The following is a 26210-nucleotide window of genomic DNA, read 5'->3' as shown; positions in this document are numbered from 1 at the left end:
ATTCTTCCTTCTTACCAAGAGTATTTGTGTTTAGATCCACTGACTAAACTGAAACGTTTTCGATACCCGATCGATATATAGGGACAGTTGCAGTTTAGATTGTACAGATATCGATTACCACGTCACCAGGGAGTCTCCTGCGGCCAACGTTATGACTACTGACGGGAGCGTGTGATTATATTTATCCTTCCATTTATATCACGCGAAGCAGGCTGTGCAAATACCTGTCCCCGGCAAACACCACTTTCGTGCAAAACAGTCACTGGAATAACTTCCCAAGTACTTAAAAGCTTTCATGGAAGCACGTAAGTATCTTTGTATATCTTTCCATGAATGTAACGTGAAAAACGTTAAAACAGTGGACTGGGGGGGATTTGACTTTGTCCTGAACTCAAACCAGAATCCTGTGACGGGGGTTCAATAACAGTAACAAAACACACACATTAACACATTATGGCATGGTTTGTCAACAGTCAACGTGACATATTATGCATGTATTTGATTTGTAAACTTTTTTATATTTTTTTTATATTATTTTTTTATTGGTTCTCAGGAATACAATGTCATATGTACAAAACTGATGTACAGACAGATGGATGATGTACAGGTACTACGTCAATATCCTGTTAATACACATATATAAGTCAATAAAAGAGAAATATGATATCAGGTAAATATGGATACATTTTAAATTCATCAAAGTACTGGGAAGAGAAGACCCCATTTATGATTGAAATGGTTATATTATATTATTTCTTTTGCATATATGGTTTTCCACAAAGAGTATTTCTTTCAAAGTTTTTATAAATAGAGTTATGTTTGGATGCGTATTCTTAATACTGCATAAGTAAATGTGTCTTTTTGCTGCAATGATGATGTGATTTAGTAATATATTATGATGTAGAGTACCAAACCAAACCATATGTTTTGATAATAGCAATGGATGAGGGTATAAATTGTTAAGCCAAATTTGTAGGTTTTTCCAAAAAGTTTGTGTCTCCTGACATTCCCAGTACACATGACAAACACTCTCATTTAGATCATTGCAGAAACAACATTGACTGCTATCAACATTTTTCATTTTAAGCAATTCTCTTTTTGTATAAATAACACCTTGTAGAAATCTATATTGAAAATCTAAAAGTTTTGTGTCTTGCAATCCTTGCAATCCTTGATTTGTAAACTTAGTTAATTGTAGAATGCAATTTATAAATGTAAGATACCTTTGTTGTTTGTTGGTCTCACACGCAATTTGTTTTACGTACTGATTTCAGGTAACTTAATGTTTCAAATACCTAAAAATGACACAGTGATATTCTAAATTTGCAGACCAGATAATCAGTCGATGGACCTCGTTCCAGTGACATGTAACGTATTTAACTATTTTATTGAAATTGAATATAACATGTTACTTTTGGTTGGTTGGATGGTTGTTGTTTAAAGCCGTACTCAGCAGTAATCGAGCTATATGGCAGCGGCCTGTAAATAATCGAATCAGACTGTCCAGTGATCAACAGCATGAGCATCGACCTTCGCAATTGGGATACGATGACATGTGTCAACCAAGTCAGCGTGCCTGACCACCCGACCCCGTTAGTCGCTTCTTACGACAAGCATGGGTTACGGGTGAAATAATAACCGCCAAGCGAGTGGTTCGCTGTGATAACCACCTCGAGGGAACCGAGAGGTAGTTATCGAAGCGAATCACGAGCTTAAGGTTGTTATTTCGCATATACCATAAGGTCAAAACATTCTTATTTAGTAGAATTATTATTAACTGCAATGTACAGATGTTATAATAAAATAATAATTTACACAAGTATTCACAAGTATTCTAGATACACGTATAAAACTTTGGGCTTCAACACAGGATATCATTTCCGAGTCGCAAGCAGGGTTTAGAGAAGACTACAGTACTATTGACCAAATATTTGTTCTAAATTCGATTATCCACAAGTACATAAGGAAAAAACGTGGAACATTTTTACTGTATTTTTGTTGATTTTAAAAAAGCTTTCGATACCGTTTACAGAAACAATCTCCTATGTATACTTCTCAACAATGGTCTACATGGTAAAATTAGCACTGTTTTACGTTCAATGTATACTCATGCAAAAGCAGCTGTTAGATGTACGAAGTACAGTATGACTGAAATATTTAACCCAGTGACTGGAGTACGACAAGGTTGTATCTTATCTCCAGTCCTATTTATTATGTACATTGATGAACTAGTTAACGACATCATAAACAGCGACTATAGTGGCGCTTTTATTGATGAGACTATAAATGCACTGTCAATTCTTCTGTTTGCGGATGATGTCGCTATATTTGGAGACAGCGTTGTGAACCTACAGAAAAAGATAGATATCTTAGAACAGTATTGTACGAAATGGTGATTGTCAATAAATACAAATAAGACAAAGGTCATAGTTTTTATAAAAGGTGGTAGAATAGCAGAAAGAGAAAAATGGTCACTTGGAACAGAGAAACTAGAAACTGTCTCCTATTATAAGTATCTGGGATTAACGTTATCGTGTAGAAATGTATTCACAAAAGCTTGTGGTGTTTTGTGTAAGCAAGCAGAGAAGGCCTTATTTCCTATTAAGAAATTCATGTACAGATATAAACAATTCCGTTCGATATATTTTTCAAAATCTTTGACACTAAAATCCAACCTATATTATTATATGGAGCAGAAATTTGGGGAACTGTTATCCGCCATGGAATAGAAAAAGTACATTCAAAATTTTGTAAAAACTTTCTAAACGTTGGCTATCGCACATCGAACAAGGCAGTTTTAGCAGAATGTGGGAGATACCCTTTACATGTAAATTATATGACACGAGTTGTTTCGTTCTGGATACGTCTGCTTCGGCAACCAGACACACGTTACCCACGTCGCTCGTATGATATGTTGAAACGTTCAGACGACAATGGAGATATTAACTGGGCTTCGGCAGCACGATCAATATTATTTCAACATGGATTTGCTTATGTATGGATATATCAAAATGTTGGAAACTGGGAATTGTTTTTAAATCTTTTGTAAAGACATGTACTATCAAAAAAGGACACAAGATATAAGAAACTCAAGATTACTGCATATGTATTCTGACTTTAAATCTGATATTGTTCCGGAATTGTATTTGATCGCACTCTCTTCGTTACATCTGCGCAGAGTCTTAACACAATTCAGATGCGGCTCCACCAATTTAAAAATAGTTACTTACTGAAGATCTAAAGACAATGACATTAGTGTAGCAATGTGCGATTATTGTAAAAATGTACCAGAAGATGAGTATCATGTGTTAATGAAATGTCCTTTATAAGCAGCGGTAAGAACTCACTACATACCAAGTATCTCTATTATGAACCCAAATAAACAAACAATTGGACATCTTCCAAATACTAAGAACCATAATATAATACTCCGTCTAGCAATTTTTGTAAACAAAATCATGTCCATGCGCTCTGTAAAAATTTAATCTCAGTTGTCATTTTGTACTATTGGCCTCATGGCCACATCTATGAAATAAACCTGTCTGTCTGTTATTTACACAAGTGTTATAAACATTTGTACTGTATTTATTTATTGAAGATGTTTCCAACAAAAACATTGAGGTGGAGGCACAGGGTTGGTTGTCAAACCCGATCTGCCAAGGGAAAAGTTCTTCTCGAGGTGCGATACCAGGGAAGAAGGTGAGCCTTGTTCCCGGTATCGCACCGAGAGTTAGTCAGATGCCCGCCGTAGGGGCTTATATGGTAACCAACCTCTGGAGAAGGTTGGTTATCTCATAACCATCCCCTTGAGAGGTCGTTCACAGAAATTAATAACCCCAGATATTGACCCGATAATCCACCCACGTGGTATATTGAAGATCAATATTCTAACCCGGACCTGCACGAGTACGTTAAATATGAATAATACCTCCAGTATATATATAGCTGAACGGTTAAGGAAGTTTTGGAAATATGTCAACGTCTTGAAATACGGGAGTAAACCAAATGTAAAATCTCCACACGGTTGTATGCCATTAGTCATAGGCCCATTTCTCATGATACGGCCACTAGTCATACGGACCGGATCAGACTGGACCGGATTAATCAAAACAACAAGGGTCATGCTCCCTAACGATACAATAGACTCATCCGCTTTTCTTGTTCGCGATACAAGGTGATAGTCAAACATACAGATTCTTTTGAATGTGTTCTTAGAAAAGCAGGGTAAGAATACAATTTCATTTCAAATTCGAATTAAACCTTAATGCAGATAATTCGATGCAGATTTTCCTCTATCCATTTCAACATTTTTGCTTAAAAACTCGTTACCATATTCTGGAAGGATTCCATATTGGCGCATGAACATTAGAACTACTTTAAACAAGAACGATAACTCCTGTTTGATTCCAATGGTACTTAATATCACCGAAGCACACCGACTTTGTATTGCTGTTTTTGTTTGTGGTTATTCATTCATTTATCTATCTAAAGAATTAAATATCTTTGATACAACTAAAAGAGGGAGAATTTATTTCGTTAAAGACATAGTCTAACTTAATTATGACCAGCTGTTCACCATGTATATTTCTAAATAGGGTTTAAGAATCATAAATGAGATTTATTTTATTTATTCAATATGCACATAAAATAAAAAAAATTCAGCTACATTAAATCCCAAAGCAGATACTCAAAAATGACTTTATTTCTCAAACTGAAGGTTCGTGTAACCTTGCTGCCATACCTCTGGTGAATGTTAAAATGAAGATTAAAATTACTTAGTCAAATATAGATATAATATACTCGGCGTCCTTAATGAAGGGTCATGCTATTGGTGACACTATTTCTGAAAAGCTGTACAATCTTCGTTTTTGTTTGAAATATTACAACTGATAATTTTACAAACTTTCTTAACAGTATGGAAAAACACATCAGGCCGTTGAAATGTCATTATTACGTCTTTAACGTCCGATACATTCTGTTACAAATGGCACATTTTTGTTCAAATTGTCAATATGGAAATCCACCTGGCACTTAATGTCAATGATTTACACGTGCAAGACGTTCTATCCATGGAAAGTGGAGGACAATACATGTAACATAGTCGAAACCACCTTCCCCTGTCGCCATGGGCCAGGCTCCAGTCAGCATGTAAATGTATTAACGACGTGACCATGAAAGACATTGCAAACAAGTGCGGTGATACTGAATCCTTTGAGTCAGTCTCTGGTCAACTCGTAAACGTGCCAGCGATGGTAAACAACGGCAGTGATCAGAAATCATTTATGGTCTTTAACGACACATTAGCGTCCAGCTATCAAGCCTGACCAAGAGTGTATACAAAGAGAGGCGACCGGCAACAGAGGTGTACAAGGAAGTAAGTCCAAGAGTCAGAATTCTTCTCCAAACAACGCATAGTGAAAAAAAACACCCACGAAGCTTCACTCTCCCGAACACAGTAGTACCAGCATTAGCAGCAGCCTTGTCAAAGTCCACCCGGAAGAAGTCGGGATTCAGACGGAAGGTAATGGTAACTAGCTACACCCTTGATAAGCTGGAAGGCCCTAGTGTATGTAGCTTCGGTCTTGTTTTGCAAAAGGCAGTAGACGAGAGGGTGCATCGGTCCCTGAACTTCGGCGTGGATAGTGTAGATCTGTAGGAAGGTGAGGTGAGGTGAAATTGGGTTTAACGTCGTGCTTGAGAATATTTTGCTCACATGACGACGTGCATGCGTGTGTATGTGCATGTGCGGCTGCTTGTACTAGCCCAGACTGAAGCTGGTTTTATAGTGCTAGCCCACTGAGATACCATGCCGCAGTGAAGCATGAATACCCCACTCAGACACATTATACTGACTCCGAGCCGCCAAGTCCTTGTTGTACCCATTAATGCCGAGCGCCAGGCAGGAACCAACAAGTACCATATTTTAACGTCTTTTGGTATGACGCGGTCGGGGATCGAACCCGCGACCTTCCGCTCTCCGGGCAGACGCTCTAACCACTTCACCATGGAGGCGGTCAGATCTGTTGGAAGAGTTTCGGGGGATGTGTAGAACGTTCCACCACCATGTGTGACATCGGCTTCGCAGAGATGTTCCAAGTTCACCCTTGTAGCAAAGATGAGAATTCGGTCTTCGGCCCCAAGTCTCATTACTAAACTAACCCTAAAAGAGTGACCCCCGTCCACTGATCAGTGGCCTCTCCCACTCTTGTTTCACGCACCAATTACCTCATTAATTATGTTATGTGGGCAAACTGTAATTAGGCCTTGTGGGATTTATTAGGTGTGAATTTTAGGCCTCGCGGACTGTAACCGTACAGAGAGACACCGGCGGACAGCAGCAGGGGAGACACCAGCAAACCTGCCCAGATAGCAAAGCCTCTGACAAATGCCATATTAAAGGTCACATGCAACCAAAAAATCAAACATAATTAAAACACAATTATCACTTATTCATGACATATAATATACATTGCTGATTATGACAAAAACATATAAACAAAGTTATAAGCGTACAATCGCAAATCAAAAGTGCAATATTTTGTACTTGGGTTCACTTCCCTAGAAACGAAGCAGCCGGGATACCGAACCCAGTCAGAGCGGGTGGATGTGCACTCAAGTGTAACGGCTGGTTCATTTGCAGATGCCCTCACGGCTCTTTGTGTGTGTATATATAGAGATATTGGGTTTTGTAAATACATGCTCATTTTTTGTGTATAACATTTTGCAATCAACAGACATCATAACATGTCATGTGTACAAGTATCACACCTGCCTGTCTGTGTAATGAAATAATGTGACAGACACCGAACTTGGGTCATAAATCAATGCGTTTTGTTTATGGTGTATAGCCTGATAGGTGTTAAGTTCAAATTGCATGTGGTCAGTGATCGAAGTTGTGTATTGAATATTGTTATTAGCAGACAGGCAGGCAGACACATTTAAGTATCGAACTGAGAAAGTGACTCGGTAAGAAGAACGTGTGGTGAAATAGACAAATGAAATGTTATAAACACTTAAATCGGTAATCTACTGTCATAACATATAAAAAGCTCGCGCCTGTGAAATATCAACAAAACATTAGAAAAATAGCTCACACCAAAGCCTTCACCGAGTATTCACCGCCAGCGAAGTTTTCCGTCTTGAAATGTCGAACGCCTCACTGGTCGACACATAGCTGAGTAGATCTAGATCCTAACAAGGTTCTTTTAACAAGGTTCTTGTATGTAATGAGTAGATTATTTACTATTTGTTTTGATTAGACTACTCCTGCTCACGACCTTATAATCCGGACAACCCGCTTCCAAGCTGCGCGAACCAATTTCACTGCGCATTTGCTATGAGCGCAGCCCTGCGCAGCTGTTGAAACCACTTTTTTCCCCGAGCGCTGGGGAAAATCAGTGAATCGTTTGGACTCCGATTTCGCGCGGTTTTTTTCATCGCGGTATTTTTCAACTTAGTTGAATTTGCATTTTTGAGGTTTGTTTCGGTAAGTCCATACCAAAAGGTATCAGAATCTGCAAAGTTGTGTTTTACGTTGCATGTGACCTTTAAACAAGAACGAAAACTCCACTCTGCCTCTTTGTTGTCCTTACTTTGTCACATACAAATGCATTGATGCTTTTTCACTGTCGTTCACTGTTCAGGTACAGTCGTCGCAGCTTAAAATGAGACGTTTTTTTACACTTGCTGAAAGGTGTCAGGCTGAAAATAAAAATAAACTCAGCGACAGGTTGCTGTCCGCTTTAATGTGAGTCAAAGTGGCTATTGGTCCGTGGAATATGCACGTCGACCAGGTGGTCCCATAGTCACAACAGTCCGAGATGATAGGCGCATGATAAACACTGCGTTACGTAACAGATTCCTTAACGCAGCAGATCTTCAGACAAAAAACTTCAATGTTAAATATGTAAGGATATCCAGGAGCACCGTTCGTCGACGTTTAAGGGCAGCCCGACTCCACTGTAGGCGACCTGCAGTTCGTCCATCACTAGCTCCACATCACAGGCAGGCGCGTTTGAGATGGAGTAGACATCATGGCCGCTGCAATCTCGTGGGTCTCGTGTGCTCTTCACAGATGAAAGCAGATTCAATTTGTCCTTCCATGATGGTCGGCAGAGGATTTATCGTCGCAATGGAAAGCGAATCACAGATGCAACAGTGGCCACGCATCAAGTCAAAACATTGATTACACAACAGTCTCGTTTTCTTTTGACTGGGTTCCGTCCTATTGCGCAACTTAGTACAATAGCCAGTCCAGAATTTTGAGACCAATTCATTCAACTGGATGCATAAATATTAATCAGTATTATTAGATACATCTAAGCACTTGTATATTGCAACACTACGCTCCGTCTAATCCTTGCAAACAGACAGACAGACAGATTATTTATTAAAGTCTCACCCCTGTTATACATATATACAAACTAATTAAACATATATTTACATAAGGGCCATTCCATACGGAATTATGAGAGACTAAAATTCTTTAAAAATTGCATGTACATGTATTATGAATAACAACAATTAAAAGTTATATAATACGGATTTTCTCCTTTTTAAAATAACATGGCAGGTTTTGGCAGCTATAAAACAGATATTGCTATTGGAAAGGATAAAAGCAGTTTTTTGTATATCAGTAAGATACTAAAATTCTGACATAGGCTATCACAAGTATTTAAAAGACTAAAACGTTCATCACTATAAACCGGACAATTAATTAAAACATGAACTTCGTCTTCAACACAGTGTTTACAATAAAAACATTTTCTGTCGTTAAGTAAAGCGGAACATTGTTATATCTACCCAGCTCAATATTTATTGGTGCAGTGCCGCATCTGAACTTAGCATATGCACTTCTGTATGGGCAAACACGTTGTGCAGCGTGCTCTGTAGTACAGCGCGCTCTGACAAACGGAAATCTTGAAATCGTGGAAATATCAAAACGAGGCTCTGCCGCTAGAAAAGTTTGGCGGTCTGGTACGGACTTGATATTACATCAATCACATTATGCGTTACAAAACTACACTGAATAGGTGCACAAAACACATAATAGATGTAACCAGTCAGCCAGATGAATTGTGAATCATTTTACGACCTCATCAAACAGGGACAGTGTGTGACGTCTTAAAGTACTGTCGGAAATAGGAAAAAAACCTGTTTTTAGGCTGTTAATCTGTATCCCTAAAACTCACACAACTGCAAGTAGCATATGTCGAAATAACCCACATCGGCCTAACTGGGCGTTCACTGGGATGTGTAATAGGATATCCAGAAATGCATGTTTACTCGTAAAATCGGGCAAAAAATACGAATAGCTGCTGACAATAGATCAGACTATATAGATGCCAATTAGTTCGCTAAGCCAGGAATGAAGACGGACCGTCGACTCACCTAGCATGAAATGCATGTGCTGCCTACAGGCACAAAGGGCATCTCAAATATATTTTATGCTTTTTTCGTGTGTATTGCATTTTCTTATGAAACAAGGAATTGGAATTCAGTGTAACCATAGTTGTTTGGGGTGTCTCTTTTCATTTTAACACGAGAAAATTTGGATGGCTGAAAAGTAGGTCATTGTCTGAATAGGTTAATGAGACTCATGTGTCGGTTTGACCGATTTGGCGGGGAATCGGTCATGGTTTGGGCAGGGACAACTCTAGTCTGTCTCACCACATTATTTTCGCTACTGACAAGCCCTCTCTGCAGTGCTAAAGCCCTAAATAAAGCAAGCCTGGATTTCCTCAGGTTCTGAATCTCTGGTCCTTCTAGGGCTCCTTTTCATTTTAAATGGGCTTGTTTGTTATTATCAAAATTATATATATTCAGAGACTCAGCATTAGTCCAGGACAACTCCTACTGGGGCTGTAGGGGTCGTTGTCGGCACAGGTACTACAGATACGTACCCCAGGTACGTTCCTGTATACAGATATGTACCCTAAACAAAGTCAAAATACAGAAACGTACCTGGCACCCTATAATGCGGACGAGTCCATATTCCGCAATCCCCGAAACCCGAAACCGTATGTAGTTGTTCCTGTTCAACTGATTGCGAGTGGTATTCATATGCATCGCGAAATATCCGTTACTGTGTATTCTCATTACTTCCATAACGCAATCAAATGTATCTAATACAACAGCATGACAGTTCCCATCAAGAATGGGAATGGAATCGTCTTAGGGTACGTTTCTGTATTCTCATTATGGCCAGGGTACGTTTCTGTACACATTGTATACAGAAACGTACCTGGGGTATATATCTGTAGTACCCGTGCCGACAACGACCCCTTCAGCCTACTGGGCGCTCTGCACTGCACGAGGTCGACGGTAATCTTACCGGACAGCATTATCGGGACGGGATTCTGGCTCCCATAGCAGTACCATTCCTGTATGGCTTTTATGGTCAAACCCTCTTTACTGCAAGACGACAACGCAAGGCCTCACAGGGCCAGGATTGTCACGGAATTGCTTAGACAGCAGGGTGTAGAGCGGACAGAGTGGGCAGCATGCTCGCCAGACCTCAACCCAATTGAGCATGCCTGGGATGAATTCGGTCGACGTGAACACACACGTCACCTAGAACATATATAGAAGCAGTCGTTGAAAGCATTTTAGATGAATCAGATCTGGTGATTTTTTAAATGACTGTAAAACGACCTTAACGGAGTTGGGAAGATGGGTGTTTTCTGCCTTAACCTTGCAAGTATACGTCAGAAACACGTCGACGTAAGAAACACCAAGAAGTCACGATGGCCAGACTTCGTCTTGGACACTGTGGTTTACAGCAGTGTCATTGATAAAGAGGTCTCTCACCTATGTACACATTGTGAGGGAAATACTCCCGAGACAGTGAAACATTATTCAATTGAATGGCAAGGCCACAATCATTTCAGATTCAATTTATGAAGTGAAGGAAAGCGCATTTTCTCTGAGTACACTTTTGGACTCAAACATAATTTTGGATCAATTCAGCGGGCAATATTAGACTTCTAGTATACATCGGGAAAATTTAATATATTGTACAATTTGATTAACACATAGATCTGTATTGACTTTGAAACCATTTATCAGTTTCTCTTTTTCTGATCTGCCTTCGTTATTGAAAGAGCTTTTACTTTTCAGATGTGAACTAGTAATTACTTCAGGTTTTAAAATATAAACCATGTCATTAGGGAGATAGGTTAATCATCTCATTTGCAATTCTCTCTTAAAGTTTAAAGTCATTTGATGTGTTTGTCGCAAATATGCCTTTCCAGGCCCAAGTCATCCTTAAATCCAAATGCTATACCATACCAAATTTCCACGCTTGCCGAACAAACCTCGTCCAGGCTCGATCGTAGCACCACAAGTGCCAATTATGGGTTGTGTTCCGTCTTTGTTCTTATAACTTCTAATGGTTGCCTTCCAACTGACCAGGAAAAAGTCGGAAAAATATCTGCAGACGCAGTGTTTGTAAAACAACGTACTTTAAGTTGCTAGTTGGTCATCAGGGCCTGCTGCCGCCTGATGGCTTTAAAATGTAAGGCCCTGAATGAAATCTGCAGGCCCATTTTGTTAAAGTCAAACAAAAAATACAAAACAAAATAGACAATACTGTACACAATTTCACACTGTTGGTACAAAATCAGTTTATGGCGGAGAGAGAACTTGACATCCCTATGCAAAGCGCTGAAATACCAGGAAGTGAAACTGTAAGCTATCGTAACATGATGGATCATGTTTCCCGAACGTTAATAAAGAAAATTTTTTTTGGAAAGATTCCAGTTGAAAAAAAGTGACAGATGAAGGCCACAAGGGCCTGCAAATATGAGTAACTGCCGGCCCGATACAACAACAACCGGCGCTGGGCCTCGGGCCGGGGATTATTTCGAACGCTGTGCAGACGCCAAGCTGACAGTACGCATGCCCTGCAAATCCTGCAACTGACCCAAAATCTCTGTCTGTCGTCATCCTCAACCGGGTTTACGGACTTCCGTAATTTAGCTTGGGGTTTGCTGAAAGTGACAGCGTTAAACAAGCGAAAAAAAGCAAAACCCGACTAAAAACACAACAACAAATGATCAATTGTATTGATTGTGAATTGTGGAGTCCGGGGTAATACTCTCCATCATGTTACAACATGGCCCTGCGGCTTGGAGTTTGAACAGCGCTGTATAAGTGGTCATGTTATTATCCTTGTTAATAACTCTCTGTTAAAACAATTAAAGGCAGATAATACCTGTTATGTGGTTGAATTTATTGTGGGGTTATTTCTGAGGGTCTTTAGTTGCAGTAAAGTGGGGCACTCATACAATATCATTTTTCCCCTTCAGGGCACTGATGGGGAAACTTGTAGTGTTGACGGACCTCTCTTGGATGTATATTTTCTAATTGTCTGATCTGTTATTTGCCCAGTGCGGGAGGGATACCTGTTTCAAAATATTGCTTCAAACGCTGTTTCCTGGATTCAAGAACTGTGCCACATTCGACAGTAACTTTAAAATATTCTGTACAATTAGGACAACCATATGACCTAAGGCGACATTCATTCAACATTACATTAACTTTGGTGTTAGGGCGAATGAATTCATTTCCGCGGTGAGAAGGCCAATAACAGCCACAAACCCCTTTCCGAAGTCAAGCGAGAGGGCTTGAGAACTACAGACCCGTGCAAAAGGTATTCGGAGACTTGATGTAATTTCCATAGACTTACATGTTATTTCAGTGTAGCATAAATAATTTCCATGAAGTGAGTTTAGGATGGATCTTTGTAAAATTTGTCAGGCAAATTTGAAATCATCTCTGCTCTGCGCACATGGTTTCTGTTCAATTTTCCGACCACTATTTAACTAATTACATCACAGTTATCAACTTACGTAAGGTTCCACAATGCACAATCCCATAGGCCGCCATGTTAAAGGAATTTACGGCACTGTACATATCATGATTAAATTGTTGCCAATCGATAAATAAGCAACGAACAATTAAACAGAAATGATGTGATTGTAGGTAAGATGATTCCTCACAAATGTGCAAAAGTTGACTTGGATCTTACGAAAATCAAATTCATGAAAATTATTTATGCTACACTAAATAAACATGTAAGTCTATGGAAATTACGTCAAGTGTCCGGATACCTTTTGCACGACTCTGTAGCTCGTACGTTCTGCCGAAGAGGACGGAAACACACACCGACAGTATTCATGGTATACAATGTCCAAGCTAAAATGTTTAGTAGATACATGTCGATACAAGTTTAAGACCCTCAACAATATTGCAATAACCAACCACTGTGAGTTGACTGTGACTTACGGATGAGGGGACTGTTTCGTTACTTCTTCGTTAAATAACAAGATAACTCGAGTATGGATCTTTAATCTTCGAGCGGTTACATTTCTAGCTACGTCCAACCCGTGAAGGTCCGGGTTAGAATGAACCTTCAATAACCCATGCTTGTCGTAAGAGGCGACTAACGGGATCGGGTGGTCATGCTCGCTGGCTTAGTTGACACATGTCATAGGTTTCCAATTGCGCAGGTCGATGCTCATACAGTTGATCACTGGATTGCCTTGTCCAGACTCGATTATTTACAGACCGCCGCCATATAGCTGGAATATTGCTGAGTGCGGCGTAAAACTCAACTCACTCACTCACTCACTCTAGCTACGTCCCTTGACGGGAGCCTTCGTTATTGTCATTGCGGGGAGAATTAATTGTTAATTGATTACCAGTATCGTCACAGGCACCTATAGCTCTAAGCTGGTTCTCGGCTCCCTTTGCGCGCGCTTACTTGCGCCAAATATAAAGCTAGGAGCCGGTATAGGCCGCCATATAAAACGCCCTACTCGTTTATTTGACGTCACATCCGGATTGGTCAAGCTGGACTCCGTCGCGCTGAAAGACCTGGGAATCATATTGTATATTGTGATATGCGAGACGGGGTCCCAGCTTACCTATAGCTCAAGACAATTGTTACTGACACTGAGTTGAGTTGAGTTGGGCTTTACGTCACTTCGGAATTATTTCATCCATATAGTGACATCAAATCTGATTTCATACACATTTTAAGTACAAAGTACCAATGAGTTTTATTTTGAAAAAGTATATATTCATTACATTATTATTTAAAAGACAGAAATTCAAAACACCAAATTCAAAAGCAGGCAATCCATTATTCACATTACGTAGCTACAATTTATGGTATAGGTCAGCTTCCCTCAGGTAGCTAACAATGAGATGCCCGCTCACGCGGGAAACCCGGCACCCAGCAGAGGACGATGTCACATTGGCCAGTAGAAAGATCGTTGTAAAGTTCTAAAATGTCCAGGATGATAGGGTGACTTGAAGTAACATTTTAAAGTGCTTGAAGGGAAGATAGTGAAGTTTTGGGAGTGGTTCTGTTGTTTAATATAGGTCAAGCTGTGAAGATAGCTTTGGCCTCAGCAGTGAAAACTATTGTCGGGAATTCTAGAAGAGACAGTCTTGGGTCCAATGACTGTAGCACTGGCAACTTGGCTATCATCTTTAGATCCGTCTGTGAAAATGGATCTATGGGTGTTATACTTGGAACGTAACTGGTTGTATTGATGTTGGAACACCAAAGGATTTATTTCTGACTTTTTGAGTTGGTGAGGGTTAAATCGACCTGTGGTTTCACCATCTGCCGCAGTGGCGAAGACAGAAGCCGGTAAGGTGCTATGATATTGAGATCATAGCATTTTAGCTGCAGATATGTGTGGTTGAATTCTGACTCCGAGTGGTGGAAACCAGGCTTGACAGGTTAGGAAACAGGTTTCATAGAGAGGGTTGAAACACAATTGTATGCTGGATTGGACTCATTTGAACGTAATTTAGTGATATACTGCAGTGAAAGTTTTATGCGGCGTTGTTCAAGGGAAGTTTCGTTAGCCGGAGCTCCCAGGCAGAACCTCAGGCCTTGGTGGTGGATAGAATCTAGAATTTTGCAGGCTCCACCATAGACAATGAAGCCGTAGTCCAGTCTAGAGCAAACCAATGATCTGTATAAGTGAAGGAGGGTAGTTTGATCCCCTCCCCACTCAAGAGCCTTCAAGCACTTTGTTTTCAAATATTTTATATGTGTGGTAAGAATGTCAAGTGACAGTCGAATATGAGTCCCAGGAATTTGGCCTCTTCTACTACCTTAATGGGAGTACCATCTAAAGATAGGACTGGATCCTTGTGTGGTTTGTATTTACAACAAAAGCGAATACAATTTGTTTTGGATTTTGAAAACTTAAAGCCATTTTCATTGGCCCACTTTGAGATTTTGTTAAGGCAGAGTTGTAGCTGCCTTTCTATTGTGTGCATGTTCTTCCCACGACATGAAATATTGAAATCATCCACGAAAAGGGACCCATCAACTGTTCAAGACGTTGGTGAGGCTGTTAATTTTGATGCTAAAAGGTGTGACAGACAGGATGCTGCCTTGAGGGACGCCCTGATCTTGATGGAAATAATCAGACAATGTGCAGTGGGCCCACCCGTACTTGAAATTGTCTGTTGTTTAGAAACTGAGATATGAACTGAGGTAATCTGCCCCTCAATCCAAATTCATGTAAATCCTTTAAGATACCATGTTTCCACGTTGTATCGTATGCTTTTTGTAAGTCGAAAAAGATAGATACAGTATGTTGTTTGTTGACAATGGAATTTTTTATGAATGATTCCAGACGCACCAGATGGTCAGACGTACTTCGGTTCTTTCGGAAAACACATTGGACGTCACTAAGGAGGTTATTGGTCTCCAAGTACCAGATTAATCGATTGTTGACCTTGCGGTCCATGGTTTGACAAACACAGCTAGTTAGTGATATAGGACGGTAGTTTGTGGGATCTGTATGATCCCGGCCAGGCTTTGGTATAGGGATGACAATGGCATTGTACCACGAAGGAGGAACGTTTCCGGTTGTCCAAATGTCATCAAATATATTGAGTAGAGTTTCCAAACTTGAATCCGGGAGGTGTTTAACGTGAGCCTGCCCAGGGCAGTACGTAATTCATGGAGAGAAAACGATTCATTGTAATCCTCTCCATTATCAGAGTTACAATTGACTGATTTCTTTTCTTGTTGGGTTTGGTATTTCTGGAATTGAGGGACATAATTTGATGAGCAGGAGTGGTTTGCCAAAGTTTCGCCGAGTTTGTTTGCGATTTCAACTTTATTTGTTAAAAAAGAGTCACTATCTATCTTTGAGATGGCGAACACCAGATTTTGATACTTTGCCCTTTATCTTTTGAATCATGTTCCACACCTTGGACATGGGTGTGCAGGAGTTGATGTTGGACACATATTTCCTCCATGATAGGCGTTTAGTTTGCTTAAATGTACGTCTTGCCCTGGCATTTGTCATTTTAACGGCATTTAGGTTATGCACAGTAGGATGTTGTCGGAAATATTTTCCCGCCTTCTTCCTATTTTTGCTAGCTTGTTTGCAATTTGTATCAAACCATGGTTTCCGTATATGCGGGTTTGCAGAGGACTTAGGAATAGTTTTGTCTCCAATGGCATTTAGGACGTCTGAAAAAGTGGTTCATCCGTGGGATTGATAAGGGTATGAATTGTTGGGAAGTGGTCGCTTCCACCAAGGTCATCGTGGACCGACCATTCAAACTCATTTAAAAGATTAGAATCTGTAAGTGATAGATCGAGAGCAGAGTATGTTACAATGGCAGGATGGAGATAGGTGTTAGATCCATCGTTGAAGATGCATACATCATTATTTGAGAGTAAATCTTCAGGGACCTTTCCCTTATTATTTGTATCAGTACTCCCCAGTTCAAGTCGCCCATGATTATGCAGGGCTTTGGGAGTTGATCAGACTGACACTGACGCATGACAGCAGCTGAGCTTTGGTTCACTGTTGGCCCAAAATGACGAAAACGTCGTGTCAATCACGATCCAAAGATAATTCTATTGCACAGTATATTCCCTAAAGTCCCTTTAGAATCCAACAACATGCTATTTTCAAATCACTGGCAACTTGTCAGAGTGTGTTTTTCTATCTCATCGAGCCCGTTGCTTGTCTTGGAATGTCCTACCTTGACAACAGTTGCTCCAAATGAAAGAATTTTGTGAATCTGAAACAAAAATGTCACGCACCAGTAACGCTTCATCTTATTCAATTTACAGAGAGACAACCCATGATGACAACTGGACTAAAACGTTTGAAGGTGGGGTTAATATGGTCTGTGTTGGTTCTGCTCCTTGTTCTTGGGTACGTTACAGTGATTAACCCCTTCCAGCTGACGCAATTGGAGTACCAACATATGCAAAGACCCAACTCGGGGTTACTGAAGACGACAGACTCAGCCCTGACTGAAACGCGCATGCGTCGACTTAAAAAGCACCAACTCTCTCAAGCATATCTTGCTCGTGTCAAATTATATAACATTACAGAAATGTATCTGGAAAATGCCTCTAACAACAAAACTCTATGGCGGGAGATTGATGTCATGAAACAGGTGAGAAATAACTTACAATAATTAATTATTTGCAGTTATTATTATTTACTGGCGTTTTATCTTGGGGATTTTATGACATTTTAGGTTCCTTATATATGTCACTTTTAGTGTGTGAGTGAATGAGTGGATTCGGTCAAAACCGATTTGAACAATATTTCAATTATTTCGCACCATCACTGAAGAATCCTATTCCCCCTACGCCCCTTCCTCTTCCAACCACGACACAGACCCATCCCCTCTACTATTTGACCTTGACGTACACATCCAAACCGAAGTTCCGGAATAATGAAATATGGTTACTGGGTAATATTTGCAGAAATCTAAAAGTTCCTCACCGTAAACAAGGTTTCAGTACAAGAGGATAGAGCCGAACAGCTTTCGAGCATAAATCGGGGCGGTTGGGTAGCCTAATGGTTAAAGCGTTCGTTCGTCACGCCGAAGACCCGGGTTCGAATCCCCACATGGGCACAATGTTTGAAGCCCATTTCTGGTGTCCCCCGCTGTGATGTTGCTGGAATATTGCTAAAAGTGGCGTAAAACCAAACTCAGTCAGTAAGTCAGTCGAGCATAAATCATGATTTTATGTCTTTGATTAATTTGTTTCAAGGCAACCTCCAAATGTGATCCAGAATTTACTAACCCATGCTGGTGGGAAGAGCAAGTTCCTGAAAACACCTGTCCTTATGCTAAGAGAGCATCAAAGAAGTCATTAAAATGGATGGAGCTGAGAAGGGGGAAGACCCTGCGCTGCCTCCCCTACTTCTTCATCATAGGACAGGCCAAATGTGGCACCACGACACTTTTCAATAGAATAGTACAACACCCTGACGTCGCACCCCATGCCGTGAAAGAGACTCAGTGGATCGGTCGTATCCGACTACGTACGTATAGACTTGTTTAGTCTTGTGTTTTCACGGCTACTTCTAATGACGTGTTGTTGGGCCAGGGCCTTAGTACTTAGAACTTAGTACTTAGAAACGTATAATGACACCTGTCAGAAAATGGGCAATACAACGGTATTGTTCACATTAAAAGTAACACTAAACATATGGCACAAGTCAAAACAAGGAAATGCATAGGACATAATTTTGCCAGTTATGCGTCCAAGAAAATATCCTGTTCATGTTTTTGATAGAATCTTGCGAAGGCTTCGCTGAGGATGTGATTGTCAAAAAGTTTATCAAACAACATGAGCCAGCACGCGCTATTGTACCTCAAACGTTCTGCAATGTAGACAACAATGATACAGGAATAGTGTTCTACATACTGAAAACCTTGACTATTGTAAAGTTGAACTCATCCCTATTGTCAAACAGAACAGGAGAGGGTTTTGTCATTTTAAATCTTCACGCATAGATCTAAACGTGCATCCACTGAGGCGATGTCGCTGGTCTCGTTTACTTCTAGCTCAGGTAAATTGATGGAAGGGAACTGGCTATTTCCACGCTACTCAACGACATCAGATCATCGAAAAAAGCTAAAATCACACTTCCTGGCCAAATTACGGTGCTTTGACTTCGCCAATTCTTTGCCAGAAATTCTATTCCGTGTACAGAATTTTAAAAGTGACACGCAAAGGGTGTGTGTGTGTGTGTGGTGGTGTGTGTGTGTGTGTGTGTGTGTGTGTGTGTGTGTGTGTGTGTGTGTGTGTGGAGCACAACTGGTGTCCATGTTGCATAGATGTTATCGTTTAGCATTTAACAAATGGTTAACTATATAAGTTGTTCACTGGTCTCGAGGGGGACATGGGTTGATGTACCCTCGATGTTTGTCATTCGGGCTCAGGGAACATAAAAAAACATCGAGGGTACATCAACCCATGGGCCCCGAGGGACCAGTGAACAACGTATTTATCTTACCGAACACCTCAATGGTAATTTCAAACTGTTTGAAGCACGGGTATCGGATCATAGTATGGAGTACCAGACGACAAGAAAAACAATTTTAGAGTTATCTCCTTCCATCGATTTGCATTCGCAAAACATCGGTAATTTCCGTACATCATACGTGATTCAATGTTATTCGAGATAATGAATTACTACTATGAAGTACCAAATGAGTTCGGCATTCCCAGGGGGGTACATAGAAAATGTTACTCGCTTGTAAACGGGGTACATTGAAAATAAAAGCAGAGCGCTCAGCCAATCAGAAAACGACATTTATTTGTGAGGCAAGATAAAGATACATGTAACATTTGTTGAAAGTCAGAAACAGTGATAAAGACAAAAGATACAGTCATGATAATATTCGCAAACCTGCAATGAGGACAAGCTGCCAAAATTGTCAATGTTCCACAGTGACTAACTCTGCCACATAACAGTAGCAGACTGTGAGTATAATTAGTACTGATACTGAAACCACAGGAATTGTGAATCATGGAAGGGGAAATTGATGAATACAAGGATGCTATGGTACAGAATAACATACCACTCACACTTTGCTAAGGATCACAACAAATCTCAACTTTACTTGAACGTAGATTTATAATTTGAAATTGTATCCATTTAAAACTGGATAAATAATGATATGGGAACACATCTTTACCACAATAAACTAACCGTATGCACGTGATACATGAGTAACATAAAAATGGTTTCCATGGCACCAACCAACCATTTTGCAAATCATGGCACGTGCCATTGAGAAGTACAGAACACCTGTCAATAGCAGGTACGGGATCCACAAGATGCAGTGACATACTGAAAACTTGGATCCATGCTTACAATAAGCTTAGATATTTAAACCAAATTTGACCCTACATCACGGTATTCTGTTGAATCGATGATTTGATCCTCAGCAAAGTGCGAATAGTATACTTGTTAAGAAATTCGAGCCTCTGCTTTACCGAATTTCTCTGTACTCTGAGTGCTGGTATACTAGTCGCATGTCGTGTTCATGTGCGTCAAACGAGCCTGTATTCATATTGAATGCAGCAAAGCTTACTGGTTTCAGAGCAGGACGTTTCACTAATGACCGGACTCCAAATAACAATTACCCTATTGTTTGAGGAGAAGGTTTTAATAGAAGTTTTAATAGAGGCAATAATGTGCATTGTCTGACTGCTGAATAGTGGTAAATGGTCGGCTCTTAGGTGCAAATATTTGGGAATCAATCCGCTCATGCAAGCGAAACTTCGTCGTTATCTGAAATACAGGTATCCTCTTTTACCAAGCATCTTTCAACATTTATTAGACATTGCATCACCCTTTACTTGGCTTCCGTCAAACGTGTATCTGACATTGTGTTGCGTTTAATTTGGCATCGTTCAACATTTATCTAAGATTGTATCACTCTTTAATTGGCTTCCATCAAACGTGTATCTGACATTGTGTTGCGTTTAAGTTGGCATCGTTCAACATTTATTAGACATTGCAACACTCTTTACTTGGCTTCCGTCAAACGTATATCTGACATTGTGTTGCCTTTAAGTTGGCATCTTTCAACATTTATTAGACATTGCAACACTCTTTACTTGGCTTCCGTCAAACGTATATCTGACATTGTGTTGCCTTTAAGTTGGCATCGTTCAACATTTATTTAAGATGGTATCACTCTTTACTTGGCTTCCGTCAAACGTGTATCTGACATTGTGTTGCCTTTAAGTTGGCATCGTTCAACATTTATCTAAGATTGTATCACTCTTTACTAGGCTTCCTTCGCACATTAAGCGATATCATATCAACCTTAGCTTGAAACCCGCGAAGATCCGGTTTAAACGTGGTCTTCAGCAAAGCATGATATTCGTAAGAGGCGACTAACAGGATCAGGTGGACAGCCTCGCTAATTTGGTTGACAAACATGTCATCGTATCCCAGTTGCGTTGATCCTAGTTCATGCTTTTGATCACTGGATTGTCTGGTCCAGACTCAATTATTTACAGACTGCCGCCATATAGCTGAAATGTTGCTGAGTGCGGCGTTCAACTACAACCAACCAACCATCGCTTGGACTCCTTCAAACACTCTGGCAACGGGACAAACATTTACACCAACATCCTTTATGTTTAATCTCTTCAAGCATACTTCCAGCTGCAATGGTAACATCTAAAAACATGATGTCACACGTAACATATGATATATTTGGGATTACACTTTCTTCAGACTCTAGTACTTTTCTCGGGCTGAGTCCCATCCAGGATTAGAACCCACACCCTCAGAGTCAGGCACCTAATCGCCAGCACACAAAGTCAGACGCCTAACCGCCCAGCCACATTGCGGCATTGTAATCATGATGTCACCCGGTAACATTCGTTACCGGAAACCATCGCGTGTTTCCTTCAATGTGCTTCTCTTTCAGGTCCGTCCTGCTCATCCATAGACACGTATCTGAATTGTCTACAGACGGGTGCCTCATTTATCCAGAGTAAACACAGGCAAGGCGAAGTCAATCCATATGTGATAGGTAACAGGGTATATTTTCCTTTGCAGCTTATTACCCTTGGTAAAAAAACTGTTTTGTTTTTCAATTACGTTTCCAAAACGCTGTGTGGGCGGTAGGGTAGCCTGGTGGTTAAAGCGTCCGCTCGTCACGCCGACGACCCGGGTTCGAATCCCCACATGGGCACAATGTGTGAAGCCCATTTCTGGTGTCCCCCGCCGTGATATTGCTGGAATATTGCTAAAAGCGGTGTAAAACTTTACTCGCTCACTCAAAAACACTGTGGTATGGTATATGTTTTAAACTTAAGGGGTTATATTTGGAACTTTTTCATATAATGTAATGACTCCACAGTTGCAGGTTGAACGAACATGGTTGTTTTAAAGAAGTGATTCGCATACATATCTTCCAATCAATATACAAAAAACCCAAGACCCACAGAGTATTACAAAGGCAATATTCAGGATAATAAATTTCAAGGTTTGGTAAACAAGTAATTTGTTTTCTACCTACTTTGTGACACAGTAAATTCAAAATCATTCTGCTGGAACTGAATGATTTGCCGTGAAGGATACAATAAGATGGGGGCATTTTATAGGTCAGGTGAGGTTTAGAATTTACATATGTGTAAATTTGTCTTCAATAATAATATTATAAAAAAGGCTATAGTTTTCTTACTTTGACTTTTCTCGAGTTTCTTCAGAATATCAAACGTGTATGCTGATATACAGGGGAGCTAAATGAATAATTCTTTGTATATGAGTTTTACGCTGTACCTCACCATAAGAATACCAAGAGTGTTATTTCAATCTACTCCTTTATCAAGATCATATGACTTGAACTGAATACAATTGTCTCCCGATTTATCTTCAATTTCGGCAAAAAAGATTGATATCAAAATAATTACGTATTAAGCTCAGATGACTTGGTACGTGCGTGTTTTCTTGTAATATTTTCATGTATGTTTCAAGCTCATGTCTCCTATAGATAGGCCTCCAAAACACTCATAACATTTAAATGTTTTATTTGTTGTTTTTATTCAAACACAAATATTTCTTAGTAGTGAGTAAGTGATTATGTAAGGAATATATTTGAAATAGTCTATGATCAAGTATCAAGGTTTGAATTCATGCTTAGAAATGTCTGCAACTCAAGTCATTACATGCTTGACGATAAGCATACAAACGGGCAGCTTCATATGACGATTGCCTCCAAAGTTAGATAATAATATAGGGAGACATACACAAATCCGCTCATATCATGCATTTGATACTGTATTTGTATTCGTTTCAATGTCGTAAAATACGGGGTTGGGTCTTGTGTTTCATAGCTGATGCCACACCGGGATATTTCTCTCTCAACGACTTTTGGGACATGTTGCCAGGCAACGAAGGATGCACGGAGCCATGTGTGACAAATGCTGACGTCACTCACCATCTGAACCCTCGTGCTAAACTCCTCCTGATCCTCAGGAACCCAACGACCAGGTAACGTGTAACAGTCCATCTCACACTTCAGGTGTTTCCTGTTGGCACATACAGCACAGTGTTGCTAGAAGGATGGATGCTAGAGTAAAGAACATTTGGTCATACCTTGTGACAGCCTCTATGTTATTGAACTACGCATGCGCATGTAGCTGCTCTATCTACCAACAACATATTTATATACAACTGCCACGCAGCCAGCAATGAATTAGGTTGTCTTTGTTGTGGTTCTCTTAAACGACAAGTAGCATCTTGCAGATATAGTAACTCCACTATTACTCCGACAGAATGAATTTGTGTATTAATTGCGACAAAGACATTTTATTGTGATATTTTCCTGAATGAATTACCCAATATGGTCTATATTCCTACGTTTGTAAATAACACACAAAATGAAAAATCGTGATATTAATGCAAAATGCATCAGCTACCGGAGATTAGAAATTTGTTCAAAATGTTTTTACAAACTTGCTCGTAGAAAACGCTTATAAAGTAATCAAGTACTTTTGCCATTTTTCCCAATTTTACAGTTTACTGTACATTTCTCGGGCAATATTCTCCTTGCATAAAAATATACTGAACTTTTGGCATATTTTTATTATGCATACTCCTTGTGTGTTTTAGGTGTGACAATTCCTTCCTTCATACATTCATTTTCTTCCTTCCCTCCTTCTTGACCTAGGACTCAAAGGGATAAGAAAGGGCAAGACTCATCGATATCATTTTGTTCCCCAAGTCAAAATCAGGATTTTGTTCCCCAAGTCAAAATCAGGATTTTGTGTTGATCATTCGTTTCAAGCAAACTTTTTTTTCTCAAAAGAACAATTTGCGATTCTTTCAGACTCTACTCCTTATACTTTCATAAGGGCCGCATATTAAGAAGGAAGTCTCTGTCCAAACACGATTTCCACGACATGGTTGTCACGGAGATTGCCAAATTCCAAAATTGTCTGACATCTCAGTCACTCCGAGGGTGCTGCTACAACTATTCTTTAACGAATTCTCTCACAGAAGCGGTACGTATCCTTGTTAATATCTATCTATCTATCTGGGATAACTTATATGTCTATGTATATCTGCTATATTCTCTCACAGAGGCGCTACGTGTCCTTATCAGCATCTGCTCCACTTCCGACGACTGGGGCACAGATGTATATATATGTATATTTATGTTTTTATTTTGAAGCTGGATATCCGTCGAGGCATCTACCACGTGTTCTTGTCCGATTGGATGAAACTGTTTCGGAGAGACCAAATACATGTGATTAAGTTTGAAGATCATGTGATCGATGAAAAAAGGCATCTGGCTGAAATCTTCAAATTTCTTAACTTGAGTAAGTACGGACACGTTTCATTCTATTCAGATGTACAGAAAAGTCAGCTGTATATGGCTGAGTAAGGAGATTGATACTGACGCGGCCATACAACTGAAATGAGTAGTACAAAGTACCATGAAAAACTTACTGATAAATTCCAGTGGAGGTCGCGGTGAGTGAGCGGGATGGCTGACTTTGTGTGCTGGCGATTACAGTTTGTTCAGCTTGACCTGATCAAGTGAATACTAATGTATTGCGTGGCCGTGTCACAACTGGTTGGGTCTATTATTGTGAAGGGGTGTACCTTTGTCAGTTGATTGTCAACATGTCCGAACAGCCGTGACCAGGTCGCTGTTTGACTCCTCAGTGTCGAGAAATCGTCAGCAATGTCCTACTACTGGGACAGACATATTGCAGTTGACCATGAAATAGAAAAAGTGATAACTGAACTGGGTGTAGAGAGAGATAGCAAGAGTGAATCGGATTGTGAAAGTATTTGTCCTCTGTACTTCGTAAAGTTAGCAAACCAAACTAGATAGCATAATAAACAATATAAACAATTAAATCAAAACATAAAATGATTGTTTTTTCAGAAGTGTTGTTTTCCGGGACAGGTTCTGTAACGAAGCCATGTATGCATGCTTGGCAACATTAATAACATTCTCTGCTCCCCTATTTAATGAAGTTAATTCGTTCTGCCGTTTGTGCCATTTGACCTCCCGGGTCATGCATATGTAGAGTAGCTCAGGTCAAGCTGAACAAGCTGTAGCTGCCTGACTCTGAGGGTGTGGGTTCGAATCCCGGGTGGGACTCAACCCAACAAAAAGTACAAGAATCTGTACTTTACTAAGAAAGTGTAATCCCAAATATAACATATGTTACTGATAATTCGAGTTCGACCTTGCAGGAAAATTGTCTGACGAAAGGCTGGAACACATTGCGAATGGGAAGATATTAAACACAAGAGGGCATGCATACGGGAACGAGGATATGATGGACACTACACGTGAACTTATCGACGAATTTTATAAACCATATAATAAGAAACTTTCAATATTTATGGAGGACGAAAAATGGAATTGGTAAAATATTCACCCGAACTGATGATACCGACATATTTATTAACGTTAATGTTACGGAATAACCTGTATAATGCATGTAAATTAAACTGAAACTGTATTTCTCTATTACTCTATTACTCTCACGAACAACTCAAGAAACAATTGTAAGTGACTGAAACACCTTCTTATAAAAGGAACAGCATCAAAACTGAAATGACGTATTGTAATAAAAAGTTTAAATACATAAATCTTGTTTGTCTTCATTGATACTACAGCTTTTCAATTGCCAATAATATTGTGATAGTTGAGTATCAGCATGACATGTGATTGGCTTAACAACGGCAGACGTTGTGGTGTCTGATGATGGAGCACAGTGAGTGAGTTTAGTTTTACGCCACACTCAGCAATATTCCAGCTGTATGGCGGCGGTCTGTAAATACTCGAGTCTATACCAGACAATCCAGAGAAAATGAGCATCGATCTACGCAACTGGAATACGAAAATATGTGTCAACC

The 26210-nt window shown here is 39.9% G+C and overlaps 1 protein-coding gene and 1 long non-coding RNA gene across 2 annotated transcripts; one reads left to right on the top strand and one right to left on the bottom strand.

Annotated features, from left to right (window-relative positions):
* Window positions 1-207: 207 nt before the first annotated feature.
* LOC124286446 (carbohydrate sulfotransferase 15-like) lies at window positions 208-25908 on the top strand. Its single transcript, XM_046722825.1, has 8 exons — window positions 208-305; window positions 17126-17457; window positions 18065-18338; window positions 21754-21858; window positions 23165-23321; window positions 24160-24334; window positions 24505-24652; window positions 25542-25908. The coding sequence occupies exons 1-8, from the start codon at window positions 296-298 to the stop codon at window positions 25718-25720; spliced, it is 1380 nt and encodes a 459-aa protein (XP_046578781.1). The 5' UTR covers window positions 208-295; the 3' UTR covers window positions 25721-25908.
* Window positions 4795-24540, bottom strand: LOC124286447. The gene is made up of 3 exons (XR_006901032.1): window positions 24529-24540; window positions 20518-20519; window positions 4795-4886 (listed from the first exon to the last, which is right to left on the bottom strand). It is a non-coding gene; the product is annotated as an uncharacterized LOC124286447 (long non-coding RNA).
* Window positions 25909-26210: the final 302 nt, after the last annotated feature.

The sequence above is a fragment of the Haliotis rubra genome, unplaced genomic scaffold (assembly GCF_003918875.1).
Source record: "Haliotis rubra isolate DU_JTF1 unplaced genomic scaffold, ASM391887v1 Scf383, whole genome shotgun sequence".
Classification (NCBI taxonomy): Eukaryota; Metazoa; Mollusca; class Gastropoda; order Lepetellida; family Haliotidae; genus Haliotis; species Haliotis rubra.
The sequence above is the reverse complement of the archived record's forward strand: the minus strand, read 5'-3'. Positions and strand labels throughout refer to the sequence as shown.

What these genes read in the sequence shown, in the direction of transcription:
- LOC124286446 (XM_046722825.1), top strand. An exon ending in AGATTGATGTCATGAAACAG is followed by an intron (nt 17,458 to 18,064) that starts GTGAGAAATAAC and finishes ATTTGTTTCAAG; the next exon opens with GCAACCTCCAAATGTGATCC. An exon ending in CGAATTCTCTCACAGAAGCG is followed by an intron (nt 24,335 to 24,504) that starts GTACGTATCCTT and finishes TTTATTTTGAAG; the next exon opens with CTGGATATCCGTCGAGGCAT.